The 18,826-nt window shown below is 45.3% G+C and overlaps 1 protein-coding gene across 2 annotated transcripts in view; it reads right to left on the bottom strand.

The window, feature by feature from the left end:
* The window catches only part of GRIK3 (glutamate ionotropic receptor kainate type subunit 3), a 241,055-nt gene that overhangs the window by 87,095 nt on the left and 135,134 nt on the right, over positions 1–18,826 (bottom strand). For both annotated transcript variants that reach the window (XM_060140529.1, XM_060140528.1), the window contains exon 2: positions 8,287–8,463. In XM_060140529.1, coding sequence (XP_059996512.1) covers positions 8,287–8,463 — 177 coding nt within the window. The remainder of the gene's footprint in view (positions 1–8,286; positions 8,464–18,826) is intronic.

The following is an 18,826-nucleotide window of genomic DNA, read 5'->3' as shown; positions in this document are numbered from 1 at the left end:
GAGACCCATGATCAAGTGGAACCCTGGCTTTGGTTACATGGACCAATATATTCTCTTTTTGCTTAAGCAAGTTAGGATTTGGCTTTCTGTCACTTGCGACCATCAATGGAGCATCAGTACACCCACCAGCCTGTGGCCATGGGAATGACACCATGTGCACACATATGAACATATGATGCATGTAGGAGGAGGCAAGACATGGACACACAGTGGATTCAGACACATCCTGGCTGCCTCAAGAGCCTCTGGGAATGACCTACTGGGCTCAGGCTCACCCCTAAGATTTGCAAGGCCCAGGGCCAAAGAACAAAGAGAGGTCCACATACCAAGTGGCTAAATATTTAAATGTTTTTAAGTCAAGCTAACAAACTGTTATATAAAACATGCGCTTTTCTCCTACCTTGGCAAATATGCCTTCCTAACAACCTGTAAAGTCAGGTGAGAACGGAGACTTCTCCTACTCAGTGATGTGGGGAGACAAGGCACCAGCCTCTACACTGCCCCCTCCTCTTTGACCACTGGTTCCACCCTGAACCATAAAGGGCCTTGAACTTTCCATGCGGACACCCCACTTCTTGTGTCCAAGCTCTGTCCACAGTCCTTGCAAACAGCTGTCTCTTGGTCACCCCTACATAGGGCCTAGGAGTGTGACCATGGGAGTGTGGTTCTCCCTCCAGAGGACAGGCCAGGGCAGAGGCTCGTGCAGGCCTAGAGATGGGCACAGAGCCAAGTGGGCAGGAAATTCAGGGTTCTAGATACTTGGAGCAAAGACTAGAAGGGCAGGGCACAGGCTCCTGGTGGGCAAGTCCCCTTGGTCTGACTGACCCCTTGTACTCAGAGGAGACATCAACCAGGGGAGGGTTAGGGAAGCCCTTCCAAAGCACAGGCCCTGGGAAAGAGCCCCTCTTGCCTGGGCTAAGGGATCCAAAGATACAGGGTGGTTTGAATCGGTCATAAGGTATGGTCTTCAGGGTATTTTTCCTCTCCACTGACATCCACCTCTCCTCCCTTACTGCCTCCTAGGAATAGGAGATATTGTATAATTTAGTTATTTCTCCTGAAATTTGTACTTCCCCCAAGAACATCAGAGAATGCCACTTATGGTCTGGGTGAAAGAGCACTCTGGGGGGTAGGCTAGTTACTGCCAGGAGTCTGATGGAAGCCCCTGGAACACGGGACAGCACAGCCATGTGTGGAAGGAAGCAGGCCCAGCACAGAGGGCATCTCCTGTGTGACCAGGATTCCTCATGGCCAATGCCAAGTGCAAGAGAGGACATACAATAGGGCACATGGTGCCTTCCTGGTGCTCCTACAGTGGTGGGACTGGAGATCAAGTCTGGGAAGCACTGTTTCGTCCCTGCTACTGTCACCCTAGAGTGAATAAACCTCGGGCAGCACTCTGTATGACTGTGTGTGACATAAACCCCAGAGATAATAAATGCTTCCAAAATTGGAACTCTAGGTTTGTTGGTAAATGGTCCGATTTGGGAACAGTTCTCCTTTTCAGGGCCTGTGCCCCAAGGAGGCCATGCCCTGACCTATACTCTCACTGCCCATTCATGTTGTTCTTCTGTTCTCTGGGTTTACTGAATGTCTCTCTGACCACTCGTCCCCTTATGAGCAGGTGCTCCCTGAGCGTGTTGTAGCCATAGAGACTGGACACCAATACGGAAGAGATGACGATAGTGCGGGACAGCCATCCAGGCCTGGTCACTCCCTCTTGCCCAAACCTGAAGATGTAGGCACCCTGTGAAATCTGTAGGTGTCTCTCATGCTCTACCTCCTCTTTCTGTTTTGAACCTCCTAGCGGTCCTCTGATGTCCCTGGTTTCCAGTCTACTATCTACTGTCTCTACTCTTTTTCTTTTCCTTCTAGGACCTTCTGATTGATGACTTGGTTGAATAACTTCTGCGTCTCATTCCCTCCCACTACCCCCTCCAAGAACCTGTCTTTTGCATTTTCTGCTTTGATCCATACCCTGAAGCAGGCAGACAAATGCTGCCCTGCCACCTCCATCCTCACCCAGCCCAGCTGCTTAGGTCATGCCCGCTGCCCAGGCCCAAGGTCTGGGGATCCTGTTTGACCGAGAGTGGACCCACCACAAATTATGATGATGCAGAGGATTGTAAGAGGGATCGTGAAGGAAGTGATTTTGATTTTGACATCGATTGTGATGATGATGATGAAGGTAACTGTAATGATAGCTGTGACGGTCGTGATGGTGAAGACCATATTGCGAAGCTGTTGATGATCATGGTGATGGCACTGGTGAGGGTGGAAAGTGATGATGTTATAACAACGGTGGGATGGTGGTGAGGAGACTCATGACGATAAATATGTCAATGTCACGACAGTAATGGTGATGATGACGGTAGGAACGATGACGGTGATGTAAGTGCTGATGAGAAGGAGGTGATGACAATGTTGATGGTGATAACAGTAATGGTGGTGATGATGTTCGTGGTGATGAGAGGTGATGATGAAGATGCTGATGCCATGACAGTGATGGTGATGTTGGCAAGGATGTGAATGGGGTTGATAACAATTTTGATGGTGTTGATAGGATTCGTCATGATGATGTTAATGCCATGACTGTAACAGGGATGAGGATAGCAGGAATGGTGGTGATGATGTGCTGGTATTGATGAGGTTGGTGATGATGAAGATGTTGCTGTCACTGCAGTGATTCTGATGATGATAGTAGGGGTGAAGACGGTGGTGTTGATATGAAGAGTGGAGGTGATACCATGGCTGACAGTGGTAACAGTAACTGTGGTGATACTGCATTGGTTTTGATAGTGGTGACGACAGTGGGATATGATCATAAAGACCACACTAGGTTTCAATTCTCCCAGAGATGCAAAGATTAGATCTCACTGCTGGGCGGCAGGAGGCATCAGTCCTGCCCTTCACCTATTTCTTCTCCATGGCCTCTCTCCACATCCCTTTTCCTATCCCTCCCATGTTCCTTCCACCCTCTGAGGAGCTTCCAGCCTGGAAGAACACTGCTGCCCCAAAGGGACCAGGGTTAGAGCAGCAGCCTCCACAGCAGCTTAATCTCCAGATGTTTCCAGGGCAGCAGCCAACTCTTGTTCTGGCAGCCCTGAGCACACACAGTGGTAATTACATTATTTGTGGCTTCAGTTTTGAATCCATTTTCTGGTCATTTTATAGTAACTCAGTGGTTCACAGTCATTGCAGGAGTCTACAGCCTGAATGCAGCTCCCCCCCCCCCGCACCCCCTTTGCATGGCAATTGTAGTTATAGCAAAAATTATCCCGATCAATTTGTGTCTTAAAAGGAATTGAGCAGCCCAGAGAATAAATGGAGGCAGAGGAGCCTGGGGAGGGCTGGGTCGATTCCAGCCCCACTCCGGTCAGGCTTGGAAGAAAACACAGACGTTCTCTGGGTTGTTGGCTCACGCACAGCCTGGCAGTCACTGATCTTTTAATTTTCCACAAAACATTTAAAACTAATGACAATAAGTGAAAGTCCCTGTTAATGGGGAAAGGCCTCCTGGGCCTCATGTGGAGGAAAGGACTAATTCAACCAGAGCTGGCAGGGCAGGTGGTGTCAGGCCTCTGCATGCCCTCAACCCACATGGCCCAAGGTGGCTGGATCCAGCTGTGATGAGAACCTCTGCCTAGGGAAAATGAATCTCAGTGGGTTAATTAGAATGAGGCCCAAGCTCACCCCTCTGGAAGAGTCCTAATGATGCTCCCGAGGAATACATTTTTAAAAACCAAAGATCAAAAGAAAAAATAAAGATCACAGAACATGGGGTTCCCCGAGGGATGGAGGGTCCCCAATGGGCAGCATAATCCAACAGCAGAAATGCCTCCAGGGTCAGACAGGGGTGCTTCTCACCACAGCAGGGGTCTGTCTTAGGTATATTATCAAAAGGACATTAAGGGAGAGTGACAGTAGAGAGGGGCCACTTACATTTTTTTATTGAGATATAATACAATTCAGTAAAGTGCATTAATTTTAAGCACAGAATTTTATGAATTTTTACATATAACTGAACTCATGTAACTACTACTTAGATCAAAACATAGCACATTTCCAACACCTAAGAAGGTTCTGTCTTCCCCTTTCCAGTTCATATCCCTCTTCCAGAGGTGATCACTGTTCATTCACTCAAAAATATGTCTGTGAGCCTCATCTGTGATGGTGTGCGTAGCAAGAGCTGGTTCTGTTTTTATTGCTGATTCAATTCCATTGTATAACTGTACCCCCCACCTATCCATTCTTCTGCTGATGGACCTTTCATTTATTTCCAACTTTTGGCTATTATCAAGAAAGTGGCTAGGAACAACCTTCCAGACATACATTTCACTTTAGTAGATACTTCCAAACAGTTCTCCCGAGAAGTTGAACCAGTTTTCATTCCCACCAGCATTGTGTAGAAAAAATAAACCTCACCTCCTACCTCCCACCCGACCCAGAAAATCAATCTGAGATAGATCATAGAGTTAACTATGAAAGATAAGACAATAGAGCTTCCAGAAGAGAACATAGGAGAATATCTTCATGACCTTAGGATAGACAAAAACAGAACACAAAAGGCATTAGTCATAATGGAAAATATTGATAAATTGGACTCCTTTAAATGAAAAAGTTTGCTCCTCAAAAGATACTACCAAGAGAGTGAAAAGGCATGCACATCTGTAACAGATATATGCAATATGTATATCCAGCAAAGGACACATAGCCAGAATATATAAAAGACTCACACAAATCAATATGAAAATGACAAGCAACTCAATTTGCAAAAGTGGTTGAAAGCCTCCAAAAGGCCCTCCAAGAAAGGGAAGCTCCGAATGATCTCTCAGTATCTGAAAAGATGCTCAATATCTCTGGTCATCAGGGAAATACGAAATAAAACCACAGTGAGACATCCACCACAGAAACCACCGAAAATAAAACGGACTTTACCACGAGTTAGCAACGATGTGGAGCAGCCACCACCGTCTTGCATGACCGGGGGGAGTGCCAACTGGTACAGCAACTTTGCAAAACTGTTAGGCTGAACATATGCACATTGGATGACCTCACATTTCCACTCCTGGGTATGTATCCAACGAAAAACGTGCGCGTCTGTGCGCCAAAAGACATCGATGAGAATGTTCATAGCAGAACGACTCTGTGGCCTTAAATGGAAACAACTCAGATGCTCAACAGTAAATTTGATTTTTTAAAACGGTGGTCTATTCATATAACGGAACACTACACGACAATGAAGAACAAGAGACTACTGTTACATCCCACAATATAGATGAATCTCACAGATCTACTGTAGGGTGAAAGAGGCAAGACTCAGAAAGTACACATTGGTATTCTACTCGTGTAAAGTTCCAAAACAGGCAAAACTGGTATATGGTACCAGCAGTCAGAACCATGATTCTACAGTACGGTGGTGAGGAGGCAAAGGGACGTGCAATCTAGCAGAAGACATGGACGATAATCACATAATTATACCCACACGCCCACACCCACACCCACACCACCAGGGGTCAGGGATGTGAAAAAAAGGTCCAGGGTGTTATAAGATGGAAGCAGGGAGACCTGACCTTGTCCAGAGACTTGCGGAGGGCTCCCCTGAGGACCAGAAGGCTGAGAGGAGGAGTTCTTTAGACAAAGTGGTGGGATGGGGAAAGGGAATTATAAGCAGAGGGAACAGCATGTGCAAAAGCCCTGAGGTGGGAGGAAGCAGGGCACCTGAGGATGGCAGGGATGGCTAGAACCCAGAGATGAGGGAGCCAGTGGCACAGATGTGGCTGGAGGGTCACGTCAGTGCTGGACTAGGTAGGCCCTCCAACAAACAAGGCATGTCACCTGCTGTAGGATGGGGAGGGGCTGTGGCTTTGGTCACTTGGACCCATCTGGCTGGACTTCCGGAGCTGAGTGTTTCCATCTCGGGTCTCCACGTAGTGTGGGATTGTGAGCCCCTGCTGGAGGAAGTGTCTCAGCAGGCTCTGAAGCCCTGTCCCGGGCTCACCGCCGGGGAAGGTCCCTGTGCTGAGTGGCACGTGCACCGCTCAAGAGTCATCTATTCCTTTAGTGAATTTTAGACAAAAGGGACAGAAGATACAACCCAGCCCTTAGCGGGGTGGTGTCCATGCGGGCCTCTCTGTTCCGTCTCCGGGCATTTGTTCTGTGTCTTGACCTTTTCACTGAGCAGTGAGTTTTGATTGAGGTCAGTCATTTTCTAGCTGGACAAGGCTGGGCAGAGGGTGTCAGCATGGACTCTCAGCAGGGAGATGGAGCCCTGACCACACGGTGCTGGCCGCAGTGCATGTTGGCCAAGAGCTAGGAGGATGTGGGCAGGGAGGAGTGCACGTCAGCACGGGGAGAGGAGGGATGGAGTGGTGGGCGAAGGACCACTCTGCAAGGCTAACAGGGTGGGGTGCCTCTAGTTTCTGTGCAGCTTGGCCCTGAGGCAGTGGCCTCTAAAATGTCAGTGACAGCTGTGTTCAACGCCAGGAAACCCTCGACCTTCAGCACACCAGGCAAGGAGAAGCAGGGCGGGCGAGGCAGGGACCAGCAGTGCGAGAGCGCCTGAAGGTGTGAGGCCCCTGACCTGATGGCTCAGGGAGTGGAGAGCAAGGCAGCCAATGTAATAAGAACAAGGCCAATGGTACTTCATATGTGCCAGGCACTGTCCTAAGCACTTCACAGAGGTGTGCCTATTTTGTAGACGAAAAAAAAGCTGAGGCACTGGGTGTTTTGTGCAAGGTCACACAACTAATATCAGAATGGACAGGGTGCAGTTCCAGGATGTCTGGCTCCGAGCCCGTGCTACTCTGCCTTTCTGTACTGAGGTGTTTACCCACAATGGGGTTTTGGGCAACAGAGATGGCAGCAGGCAGCACCTTGGCAGGTCTGTACCTGAGAGCCCAGGACACCTTGATCAGCCACTGGGAACCCCTTAGAAAGACCAAGGGGATCTTGTGGATGGGCCTGTCTCCCCAAGATGCATGGATAACGCTGTCATCTCAGCTGACAAGGATTCTGGGCAATGATGCTCAGCCCCTCATGCCCCATTCTCACACTACTCATTCATTGATTCATTCAATGGTCATTTCATTGAACACTTAATATAGACCCATCTTTTAGGTGCCAGGGCTATATCAGTTAAGAAGAAGGAGCCTTCCTCTCAGCTGTGTTGGCGAGGAGGAGAAAGACATTAAATACACACAATTATTTAATTACAAATTGTGATAAGGGCCTTGAAGAAGAGAAACAAGGGGCTATGATAGCATACGATAGGAAGGATGACACTGGGAATGAGATTCCTTAGGTCTGAGGGATTTTTTTAATAGAGTTCCATGGAACTCTAGGGTTCTATGGAAGTTATTTCCAGAGTTATCTAAGACTTTAAGTTAAATTCCAATTACGCATATATATGAATGATATTTTTAAAGACAGCAAAAAAAGAGCATACTGGTATACTCAAACATGCTATATGCCACATTGGAACCTGCCAGCTCATTCAGGTGTCGACAAGTTACCTTGTTTTTTTTAGTGAGGATCTTGGAATAAAGTTCTTCAGTCCTTTCTGTGCAGTCATTGGAGTTTATTGTAAATGTGTCACTAATGCGAAAGAACACAGCCCAATATTTTATTTTTGATTTCTTAAAATTCAGGTATGGGGAAAACTATGACTGGATTTACTACAATTATTTTTGTGAATTATGGTTTTCTTGTTATTATGTAGCCAAAAAAAAATATGGAAACCTACTGAATGCTGAGGCCAATGTCAGACTTCAAGTGTCATACACAGCTGGGGTCAAACTGTTGTACCCATAGCAGCAGCTGTTTTTGTTTTTAGTAAGTCTTTTTATGGCAAGTAAGTGTTGCATATTTGAACTTCTGCATAATCTGTTTTATATATATTTTAAATACTGATATACTGGGCAGGATTTCAATGAAAGAAAAACTAAGTTTGAAAGTGCTGGCTTTGGTTCAGAGGCTTTGGAGACCTGGGCTGGCCTCCTTACCCATCTCAGGAGCCCACCTCTCATACCCCACCCCTTCCCAAGGTCCCCTCATTCCCTCATGGCCTTTGCCTGTGGCCTGGAAACTCCTGATGGACAAACTGCCGCCCCTGAGAGATGACACGGCCTAAGCGAACCCGCGCCAGAGGCCGGTCCTGAAACCACGCAGAAAAGGCTCTAGGCCCCAAACCCAACCAGAGCTTTGGCACATTTCAAGGACCTTGGACAGCAAACACAGCCTTATCCCTCCTAAGGCCAGAAAGAGCAGTGGGGGCGGCCCACTCACCCTTCTTGGTGGCCTCGAAGCTGTCGTGGAAGTGAATCCTCTGGATGTCGTAGGTCAAGGTTGTGTTGGGCAGCAGTGTCCTGTTTCTGTTGATGATGTTGGCAGAAAATCGAAAGGCATGCTCCTCGGCGTTCATGATCTGGGCGTTGGGGCCGTCTGCATACTCAAAGATTCCTCCTGCGAGAGATGGGTAAAATTGTGTGTGCTGGGGAAGGAGGAGGGCTGCCAAGAAAGACGCTTGGTTCAGACGGTTTTATGGGCAAGATTCTTCCCCCAAATGTTCAATAATTTGCCAGATTACTCCCATACATAGAAATTGTGTTGGAGCATAAGAAATAGGAAAATCCTCCGAGTTCATTTCACTCAGCTAGCAAATTCCTAATAACAGAGACTGACAAACAGAGCCCAGATAAAATGACCAACTTATGAATATTGCTATGAAAATTCTCAATACAGTGCTGGCAAGTAGAATCTACCAGAATATTATTACAAGGATAACATGCCATGACCACAGAGTTGTATTCCAGGAGTATAAGCGTGGTTCAATATAAAGACATCTATGAATATCATTCCATCACATCAGCAGTTCAAAGGGAAAAAGATATGATCAACTCACAAAATACAGGAAGGCATTTGATAAAATTTGGTGGGAATGTAAATTGATACAGCCACTATGGAGAACAGTATGGAGGTTCCTTAAAAAACTAAAAATAGAACTACCATACGACCCAGCAATCCCACTACTGGGCATATACCCTGAGAAAACCATAATTCAAAAAGAGTCATGTACCACAATGTTCATTGCAGCACTATTTACAGTAGCCAGGACATGGGAGCAAACTAAGTGTCCATCGACAGATGAATGGATAAAGAAGATGTGGCACATATATACAGTGGAATATCACTCAGCCATAAAAAGAAATGAAATTGAGTTATTTGTAGTGAGGTGGATGGACCCAGAGTCTGTCATACAGAGTGAAGTAAGTCAGAAAGAGAAAAACAAATACCGTATGCTGACACATATATATGGAATCTAAAAAAAAAAAAAAAAAGGTTCTGAAGAACCTAGGGGCAGGACAGGAATACAGACGCAGACGTAGAGAATGGACTTGAGGACACAGGGAGGGGGAAGGGTAAGCTGGGACGAAGTGAGAGAGTGGCATGGACATATATACACTACCAAATGTAAAATAGATAGCTAGTGGGAAGCAGCCGCAGAGCACAGGGAGATGAGCTCGGTGCTATGTGATCACCTAGAGGGGTGGGATAGGGAGGGTGGGAGGGAGACACAAGAGGGAGGGGATATGGGGATATATGTGTACGTATAGCTGATTCACTTTGTTATACAGCAGAAACTAACACAACATTGTAAAGCAATTATACTCCAATAAAGATGTTAAAAAAAAAAAGAATGCTTAATAATCTAGCTCCAGAAGAGGTACTTCCTTGAAGCATCTTCAGCTCAAATTGGCCTTTAATATCACTAATGGTGAAACACTAGAGGCATTCTCATTAAAGGAAAAAAAAAGAGGAGGTGTGTAGGGTCACACCACACCATTAACCAATGAAATAAGAAGGAAAAAGAATTTAGAGGCACATCCTTTGGAAAGAAAAAAATTCTAATTTGCCAGTGATATAAATGCCTTCCTAAAATCTCTTACAATAATCCCTAAACATGAAAACTAGTAAGAACTAGTAGGAGACTCAAGTTCAATGGCCAGTTAGCACAAATTAAGTGTTTCTTTAAATCAGCAACAACAAGTAAAAACTTAATGGCAAAAGGATTTCCTTTACAATATCAACAAAATAGTAAATAACTAATCATGAACCAACTCCAATATTAAAAATGACAAAAAAACCTTAAGTGAGAGACATGAAAATAGATTTAAACGAGGAGGCACGTCATGTTCCTGGGTAGGTAGGGTCAAGGGTAGAGGTGTCAGTTTTTCTCCAAATTACTTTTTCAGCTTAATGTAATTCCAGTCAGAATCATAGAAGAATGTGTGTGTGTGTGTGTGTGTGTGTGTGTGTGTGTATTTTTTTTTTAACTTGACAAAATGACTCTAAAATACATCTGGAAGATTAAACAGGAGACAGCCTAAAAAGAGATGAGAGATGGCTTGCACTGTCAGATTTAAAATATATCATAAAGCCAAAATACTTAAAACCATGTCCTAATGGTATATGAGAACACAGTTAGGCCAATGGAACGAGATAAAAGCCCCCAGAAAAAGATTCAAGTAGAGATAAGTATTTAAGACGTGATAAAGATGGCTATTTCCAATCAGAAGGTAGAAGATGAATAATTCATTAATTATGCTGAGACAATTATTCAATTATTTGGGAGAAATTTAATTTAGATTCCAATCTTAAGCTATATATCAAAAGGAAAAAAAAAAGTTCCAGATGGAGCAAAGATTAAATAGCAAGAAAGTAAGGGAAGGAAGGGGGGCAAATAACTCTACAAAACTACCTAAAAAGACAATATAGGAGAATATTTTACAATATTGAGGTGCAGGAGGCCTTCCTAGGCATTCCAATAGTCAGAAACCATAGGAGAAAGATTTATAACTCCACAGAAATAATATAAAATGTGTCGATTTCAAAATTTTCATAAACAGAATTAAATAGCAAACAACAAACCTGGAAATAATATAGGTAACATATATGGCAGTATAAAGGTTGATGTTCTTATTTTATAAAAAGCACTTAAACCCTTAAAAAAGACAAATCCTCCAATACAAAAACGTACAAAGGGCAAGGATGGGCGTTTCACAAAAGAAAAAAAAATAATACAAAGGAGCTATTAACACATATGAAGAAATGTGCATCCACTCTAATAGTCAAATAAACTCAATTTAAACCAACAGTGAAATACCATTGTTGCCTGTCCCAGCTTTGCCGAGGGTGCTTGGAAACAATCATTTGCTTAACTGTGGGTAGAAGTGGGAACCGGGACACCCTCCTTCCTTGATGGCCATTAGAAATTATCAAAAGCCTTAAAAATGCTCACATATTGAACTCATAGCTCTGGTTTCTAGGAATTGATTCCAACGATGGGCACGCAGATCATGTGTGAGGAGGCAGATCTAGAGATGCTCAACACCAGAGAAACAGTAAATAAATGGCAATTTGCAATTTGTTATATATTCCCAGATAAGAGCAAACATGTAACGATTGGGAAGTATCCATGATATATATATATATATATATATATATATATATATATATATACTTTTTTTTTTTTTTTTTTTTTTTTGCGGTACGCGGACCTCTCACTGTTGTGGCCTCTCCCGTTGCGGAGCACAGGCTCCGGACGCGCAGGCTCAGCGGCCATGGCCCACAGGCCCAGCCGCTCCGCAGCATGTGGGATCCTCCCGGACCGGGGCACGAACCCGTATCCCCTGCATCGGCAGGCGGACTCTCAACCACTGCGCCACCAGGGAAGCCCCATTATATATTTTTAAGTGAAAAACAAAAGTTGTAAAGCAGGAGATGCAGTGTGACCCCACGTTAGAAGAGGAAGAATAGAAGGAAGATGAGGAGGGATTCATATCATTGACAAGAGGAGGCATTTCAAAACAACACAAGTGTACAGTCCTATGTAATAGATTTCTTATTTTGTTCTTTCTGCTTATTTTCCCAAAATAAACCTCTATTCTTAAAAAAAAGCAACTTAATTGTGGTATTATTTACATGAAGAAATTTCACAAAATTCACCGTTTTAAGTCTACAATGATTTTTAGCAAATTTACTAAATTGTGTGGCCATCACCACAATCCAGCTACTGAACATTTCCATCACCCCCGTAACATCCCTGGTGCCCACTTACAGTCAATCATTGTTTTCACCCACTACCTCTGGCCTCAGGCAACCACTCATTTACTTTCTGTTTCTAGAGATTTGTCTTTTCCAGGCATTTCATTTAAATGGAATCGTGCAGTGTGTGGTCTTCTGCATCTGGCTTCTTTCACGGAGCATAATGCTTCTGGGGCTCATCTATGTTGCAGCACGTAGCAGTACATCATTTCTTTTTATGGTTAAATAGTATTACTTTCTATGGATGTACCACATTTCATTTACCCATTCACCACCAGTTGATGGGTATCCGGGTTGTTCAATTGTTTTAAATTTTTTTAAAAAAACAGTGACTATTTAAAAAAGTAAACAAATAAATCTGCTGCCCTCCCACTCCCGTGGGTATTCCAGCAGGCTTACAGTTTGTAACATATAGTGTGCATGCATGTGAGTCTGTGTGGGGATGCAGAGACATGCTGAGCACATCTGTAAAACGACGAGCAGACTGCATCCCCAAATGTTAAGAGGGGGTCTCTCTGAGTGGGAGGATTACAGGTGATTTGAATTCCCTTCCTTGTGCTTTTTCTGTATTTTCAAAAAGTTCTGCAGGGAACATGTGTTATATTTCTAATCAGAAAAGCCATCATGGGATTGTGTGTATGTGTTTAAAGGAAAATAAGGGATCAAAATACCATAAGATCCAGTAATTCCATTTCTATGGATACAAATTTAGAAAAAGTTAGAGTAACATAAACATTTACGTATAAGGATATTCTTGAAATAGTATCTTGAAATAATATTGAAAAAAATAGAAACAACTTGATGTTCAAAAGCAGATTACTCAATATATTAAAACCCATCCATATGGAAGAACAACTTGCAGGCATTATCAGTCAGGGTGTTGGATGGCAGGATACGGTGTCCGGGATTTGCTTCAGAATAATACGGGAGGGGTGGATGTGAAGGGAATGCAGATAGGACAGGAAAGGCCATGGGTCGCTGATTGCTGGGGCCAGGTGGTGGGTACACAGGGATTCATTATACCATTCTCCCTAAGTATATATGACAGATGTCCTCCATAATAAAACAGTCTTTAAAATCATAGTATATAAGGCAAAAATAAATCGTGGTCATGCAGTCAGAGAAAAGACACATTATTTGCAGATGCTTAATACCATTCTCTTAAAAACTCAAGAGAATCATATCAAAACCTAGTAGAAAGTAAACAGGAAGCTCATCAGGGGACCAGCATATAAAACATATATAGAAAAATGTACAGCCTTCCTATAAATCAGCAATAAACAGTGAGGAATTACAAGGGGAAAAAGAGACCCTATTCACAAAAGCAACAACAAAAGAATAAGATACTTTACAATAAATGTGCTATTCCTTTATCAAGAAAACGACAAACCTTTACTGGGGGACATAAAAGAAGACTTGAATAAATGGAGAGACATAACTTTCTCCTGGAAGGGAAGGCTCAGTATTGTAAAGATGTCAGCTCTCCTCAAATTAATTTACAAATTTAATGCAATTCCAATTAAAATCAAAAAGGACATACCAGAAGGGCGTACACCAAAATGTTAACAGAGGTTCTTTCTATAAAGTAAAAAGATAATGGATTGCTTTTGCTTAGTGCTTTCCCCCCCAAATGTTCTGCACGGAGCTTTGGTAATAAGGCAAAAAGCTTTTAAAAAACGCTCTTAAAACATACTTAATGATACAGGAAATGCCCACCCCCAAAGGCAACAAAATAATATTACAGTATGAAACCTATTTATCAAATAAAAAGCACATAACTATATTTACAGAAAAAAGATGGAAGGATTTATACCATGGTACCAGTGAGTTTCTCTGGGAAGAAGAGGTTTATGGATACTTTTAATCTTGCTCTTTGTAGTTTCTTGATTTTTCCATATTATTTACAATGAATGAGTATTATTTTTAATATTTTAAAATGTAAACATCAAAAAAAATTCTTCCAAGAAAGGCTGGGGAGAAATCTAGTCATTAGAGAGCCCCATCCCAAATGAGGATCAAAGGTCATGGGACAATGGGCCATTTCCTAGGGCTTCACACATCCTTGCTTGCCTCTCAGACCTGGGCAGGTGGGGAGGAGAAGAGAGAGGGGGTCTCAAGCCACTGAGACCCAAGCCCAGAGGATACACAATTCAGTCCCATGAATACCCACTGGTCTCTGCCCACTTGTCACTGGGTGCTGGGATAAGAGAAGTCAGTCCTGGGCCTCTGCTCTTAAGGAGAACTCAGCTGACAATAAACAGATGACCATAACCAGCATGTACGGTAATCAGCTGTTCCCAACTCAGGTTCCAGAGACAGTCAGGCCTCAGTCCAAACCCTGGCTCTACCCACTGAAGGAAGTTACTCTCTCTGAGACTCAGTTTCTCCATCTGCAAAATGGGGTACACACTTCCAAGGGTTGATTGTTGCGTGGAAGAAAGAAAACAATGTAGCTAAATGCATGGGACATGGTGAGGACTTAGTAACGGGCAGTTATTAAAGTAGGAGTGAAACAATGCTATTTAGAAAAATAAAACGAATTCTGACCTTCTACCTTCTAGGGCAGGGGTTGACAAACATTTTCTGTAAAGGAGCAGGTAGTAAATATTTTTGGCTTTGTGGGCCAGAAGGTCTAATGGACTCTTCCATTGTAGCATGAAAGCGGCATATGTAAACAATGGATGTGGCTATGTTTCAATGAAGTTTTATTTACAAAAACAGGTGGTGAGCTGGATTTGGCCAGTGGGCTGTAGTCTATGACCTCTTCCAGGGGAAGGGAAGCCTTTATCTCAGAGGGAAAAGCACCTTAGGGCCTGGATGGAGAAGATAAGACGATGATAGTACTGAATTGCTGTGCAAAAGAAACAAAGATGGGATGTTGAATTTTTGTGTGTGGGGGATTGGAGAGAATGGCCCAGGAGAAAGGGAATAGACAGGAAGTGGGCCCAAAAAGAGAGAAAGAAGAGGACAACATAGCCCAGGACCAAAGGCCGGTGAGGCCACGGCAGGAAGGGCCACGTTAACACAGTGATGTCTGGTTCTTAGTGCCCAGTTAGCCTGATCTGTGTGTGCTGTCATCTCCCTCCTTACAGGAGCCCCATCATTTGGTAAAGTTGGTCACGGAAAACTTACCCCAGCTTGTGTTCTTTGGGGACAGTGAAGGGAGGTGGGCAGAGTCCAGCATAGGGAGAATCAGGGTAGAAAGAGGACAAGAGGTGCAAGAGGTGGGATGAGAGGGGATGGAAAACTCAGCAGAGAAGGAAGTTGGAACAAGAGGTGATTAGGAGAAACCAGAAGCCCTGGGGCATCTCAGAGATGTTGCTGGGGAGAGGCTGTTCCCCCATCTCTATCCCCCAAACACAGGCAAGGATGGGTCATTTTACTTGAACATTAAGGGCAAGATGATGGCCCAAATTTGAACGTATTGGGACACCCAGGCAGCAAATATTTAGACACAGTGCAGAGGTTCAGAGAGTGGCTTCTGGATGTAGCAGACATGGGTTTGAGTCTTGGTTCCATTCACAGGCTGCCTTTCTCTCTAGAGAACTATTCTCACTTCTTCCCATTGGGGCAGTGTGTAGCCAATGACTGAATGATACTGGGACTCAAAAGGGTGTTCCCCTTGCCTTAGGGTGGGTATAACTCTGTGGTGCAGGTATGCTCCACAGCCCCTCCCAACAGCCCCACCCTGCATCAGACGAAGACCAGATCTTACCCAAGGCTGCATCTTGGTCCATCCCTGTCCCCGTCCCTATCCTGCTTTGCTCACTCCCCGACAGGGTTTTCCTAAAGAGCGCTCTTCCCTGTTATCGACCCCAGGTATCTGAATCCTTGACTCAGGCTCTGCATCTGGGGAACCTGACCTAAGATAGAGGTGACGTTGCTTCAGGGAGAGTATCAACCACACTTACCTTTCAGTTCTTTTGGAGGAAGGGAAGGGCAGCACCGAACCTCATCCGTTGAAAAACCTTTGAGGGTTCCTCTACCCTCTCCCTTCTGGGTCCTCTTGCCCCCTTTCTCTTTTTTGCAGGGGGCTCTATAGATCAGGGAGCTTTGGAAGCTCAGTGTCTGATGGGCTGGGGTTCTAATTCAGGCTCTGCCCCATGGAAGAAAGGCTGCTTTGGGTCTTGGCTTCTGGAAAGAGCACCCCGCACCGCTTTGAAGCAGCTCCCCCATTCAACTGGCTCCTCTCTATTCTCTTCCTTCCCATACATTCCTCATGATCATTATTTAAAGAGGCTAATAAGTAGGTTGGCACCGTTGATTAATGCATAATCTTAATCATGATTGCATAGCGTAATTGGCATTAATTTGAAGAGCTAGTTCATTATGAAAATAATTGTCACTGCTTTCTGCTTTAATAAAATGGAGCAGAGACGCCAGGGCTGCTGAGGAAATAGGATTGTGTGTGTGTGTGTGTGTGTGTCTGTGTGCGTGCGCACTGTGTGATGGGTCCCAGAAGATGTTAGCAGGGGTGGAGCACAGGTGCAGTTGGATCATTTTCTTCCAACAAAATCTTAAGTGTAAGCCGAATGGGTAAAACAAATAACAATAATAATAATAACATAACAAGACTGATTATGTGCTGGGGATGATGCTGAATGCGTTCCACCTGCTGCATTTATTACAAGAACCTCTATAACCCCATTAGACAGAAATGATTATTGCCCCATTCTACACAAGAAAAAACGGAGGCCCAGGGAGGTTAAAGGGGTTGTGAAAACTACTATGGGGTAAATTCTCTTCTGCAACCAAAGCCAGCTTGTTAGTGTCAACTGCTAACTTTTCAGGAGTTGTGAAAGTGAGTTACTAAACCATTGGCAGCTTGAAAGCAGCCACAACGAGAATGTTTACACCACAGAAATAAGCAGGTGCTACAAATGAGAGCTGTTTTTTTTTTTTTCCCCCTGGAGAGTGTGATTACCAGCACACCACTGCCCAAGCCCATTTCCATCATCTGGACTCTTAAAGACTGGATGCCACAGTTCCCGAGAAGGCTCTGTAACCCCCAGGGCTCCACCAGGCGCAGCATGAAAACCACTGCTCAGAACTAACCTCATCTACAGACAGCGAAACGCAAGGCCGGGGGTGGGGGAGGAACGCTCGAACTAGCTGTGCCAACCGGAACCGACTTCCTTCTTGCTCCTTCTACAGTGACATGTTGTCATATGTTTCGAGAAACATTCTGACTGCCCTAAGCATAAACACCCTTATTTTTATTTTTATTTTTTTTGCGATACGCGGGCCTCTCACTGTTGTGGCCTCTCCCGTTGCGGAGCACAGGCTCTGGACGCGCAGGCTCAGAGGCCATGGTTCACTGGCCCAGCCGCTCGGCGGCATGTGGGATCTTCCCGGACCAGGGCACGAACCCGTGTCGCCTGCATCGGCAGGCGGACTCTCAACCACTGCGCCACCAGGGAAGCCAAACACCCTTATCTTTAAGATTGCTTTTTCTGTCTCTGGAAATGTGCCCAAGCGGTGGCATTTGCCCTGCCTCCCAGATGACCTATGGTGGCCTGTGACCTCAAATATGCGGAGCTGTCCTGCCACGTCTCATCATGAAGAGCAAGGAGGCACCGCCCACAGCCCCTGCTGTCCCAACACACACTCCCTCTGGGCAAGTGGCCCTAGACACCCTCCAGCGCACAGGTCCCAGGGCAGATGCAAGCAGAAGACTGAGTCCCCTGATTAAGCCCATGACCTCATGACTGTCTAGGGCTGGTCTGGAGTCCTGAGATGTTCCTTCCTCTTGAACAACTTTGTGCTCTTGAATTTGGCCCTTGCAAAAGCAGCCCAGCCAGCCCAGCCCCAACTGCAGTGAGCCTGGCAGACTCCGGCCGAGCCTGCAACATGCCGCCACCTGTCCGTCTGGCAGCCAAGTCCCAGGAGACATTCACGTTCCCAGCACCAGGCCCAGGCACCGTCAGTCCTCTGGGGCCTAAGTCTGTTCTTTCTTTTCCAGTCTGCTTTGTTCTTTTTCTGAAGTTTCCAAGGTGTCGTGGAGATTGAGACGCTAATCAGTGAGATTGTTGCTACAGCCTCTTCCCTGCCGCCTCCCTGTCTGTTCCGATCAGCGATCAGCGTTCTCTCTTCTCCCTGCCAGGGCCCCTGCGGCTCTCTGTAGCCCGTGGGTCGGAAGAACCAGGCTCTGCTTTCTACACCTTAGCCAGCTCTTCAGGGCCCTGGCAGTGCCTGGGGACTTGCTTCTGGGCCTCTCTGTGCCCTGGTCTCAGCAGAAGAAGATGAGGGGACACACTGGCTGACTTCCCCCACTGGGCATAATAGGTGGTTTACAGAAGGTAAGCAGTGCCCAGTGGAAAAGTGCCAAGCATAGGCTTTCTGAGGTCCTGGGCGAGGGAGAGGAGACAAGGAGGCTGTGTGTCTCCCCTCCTCTGGGTTTGTTGATTCGTTCGTTCATTCATTCATTCATTCCCCAAGCAGTTTATAGGCTACAACCATGAACAAGGAACCATGCTGAACACTAGATGAGTCAGAAAGAGATCAGGCATACTCCCAGGCCTTCGGGAGCTCACAGCTCGGAAGAGGAAATGAGAGAAGGGGCACACATAAAATCGCTATGGGTGAAAACTCTCCCTGGGATCAGAATGTCTGGAAAGGTGGAGAAGAGGGAGAAGAGGGAGTCATGGATGTCTCCGTGGATAAGGCAGCATCTGCCCTGCTCCGCGCTGAGCTGTGGAAGGAACATGGCACCAGCGAGGGA

The sequence above is a fragment of the Lagenorhynchus albirostris genome, chromosome 2 (assembly GCF_949774975.1).
Source record: "Lagenorhynchus albirostris chromosome 2, mLagAlb1.1, whole genome shotgun sequence".
Taxonomy (NCBI): domain Eukaryota; kingdom Metazoa; phylum Chordata; class Mammalia; order Artiodactyla; family Delphinidae; genus Lagenorhynchus; species Lagenorhynchus albirostris.
The sequence above is the reverse complement of the archived record's forward strand: the minus strand, read 5'-3'. Positions and strand labels throughout refer to the sequence as shown.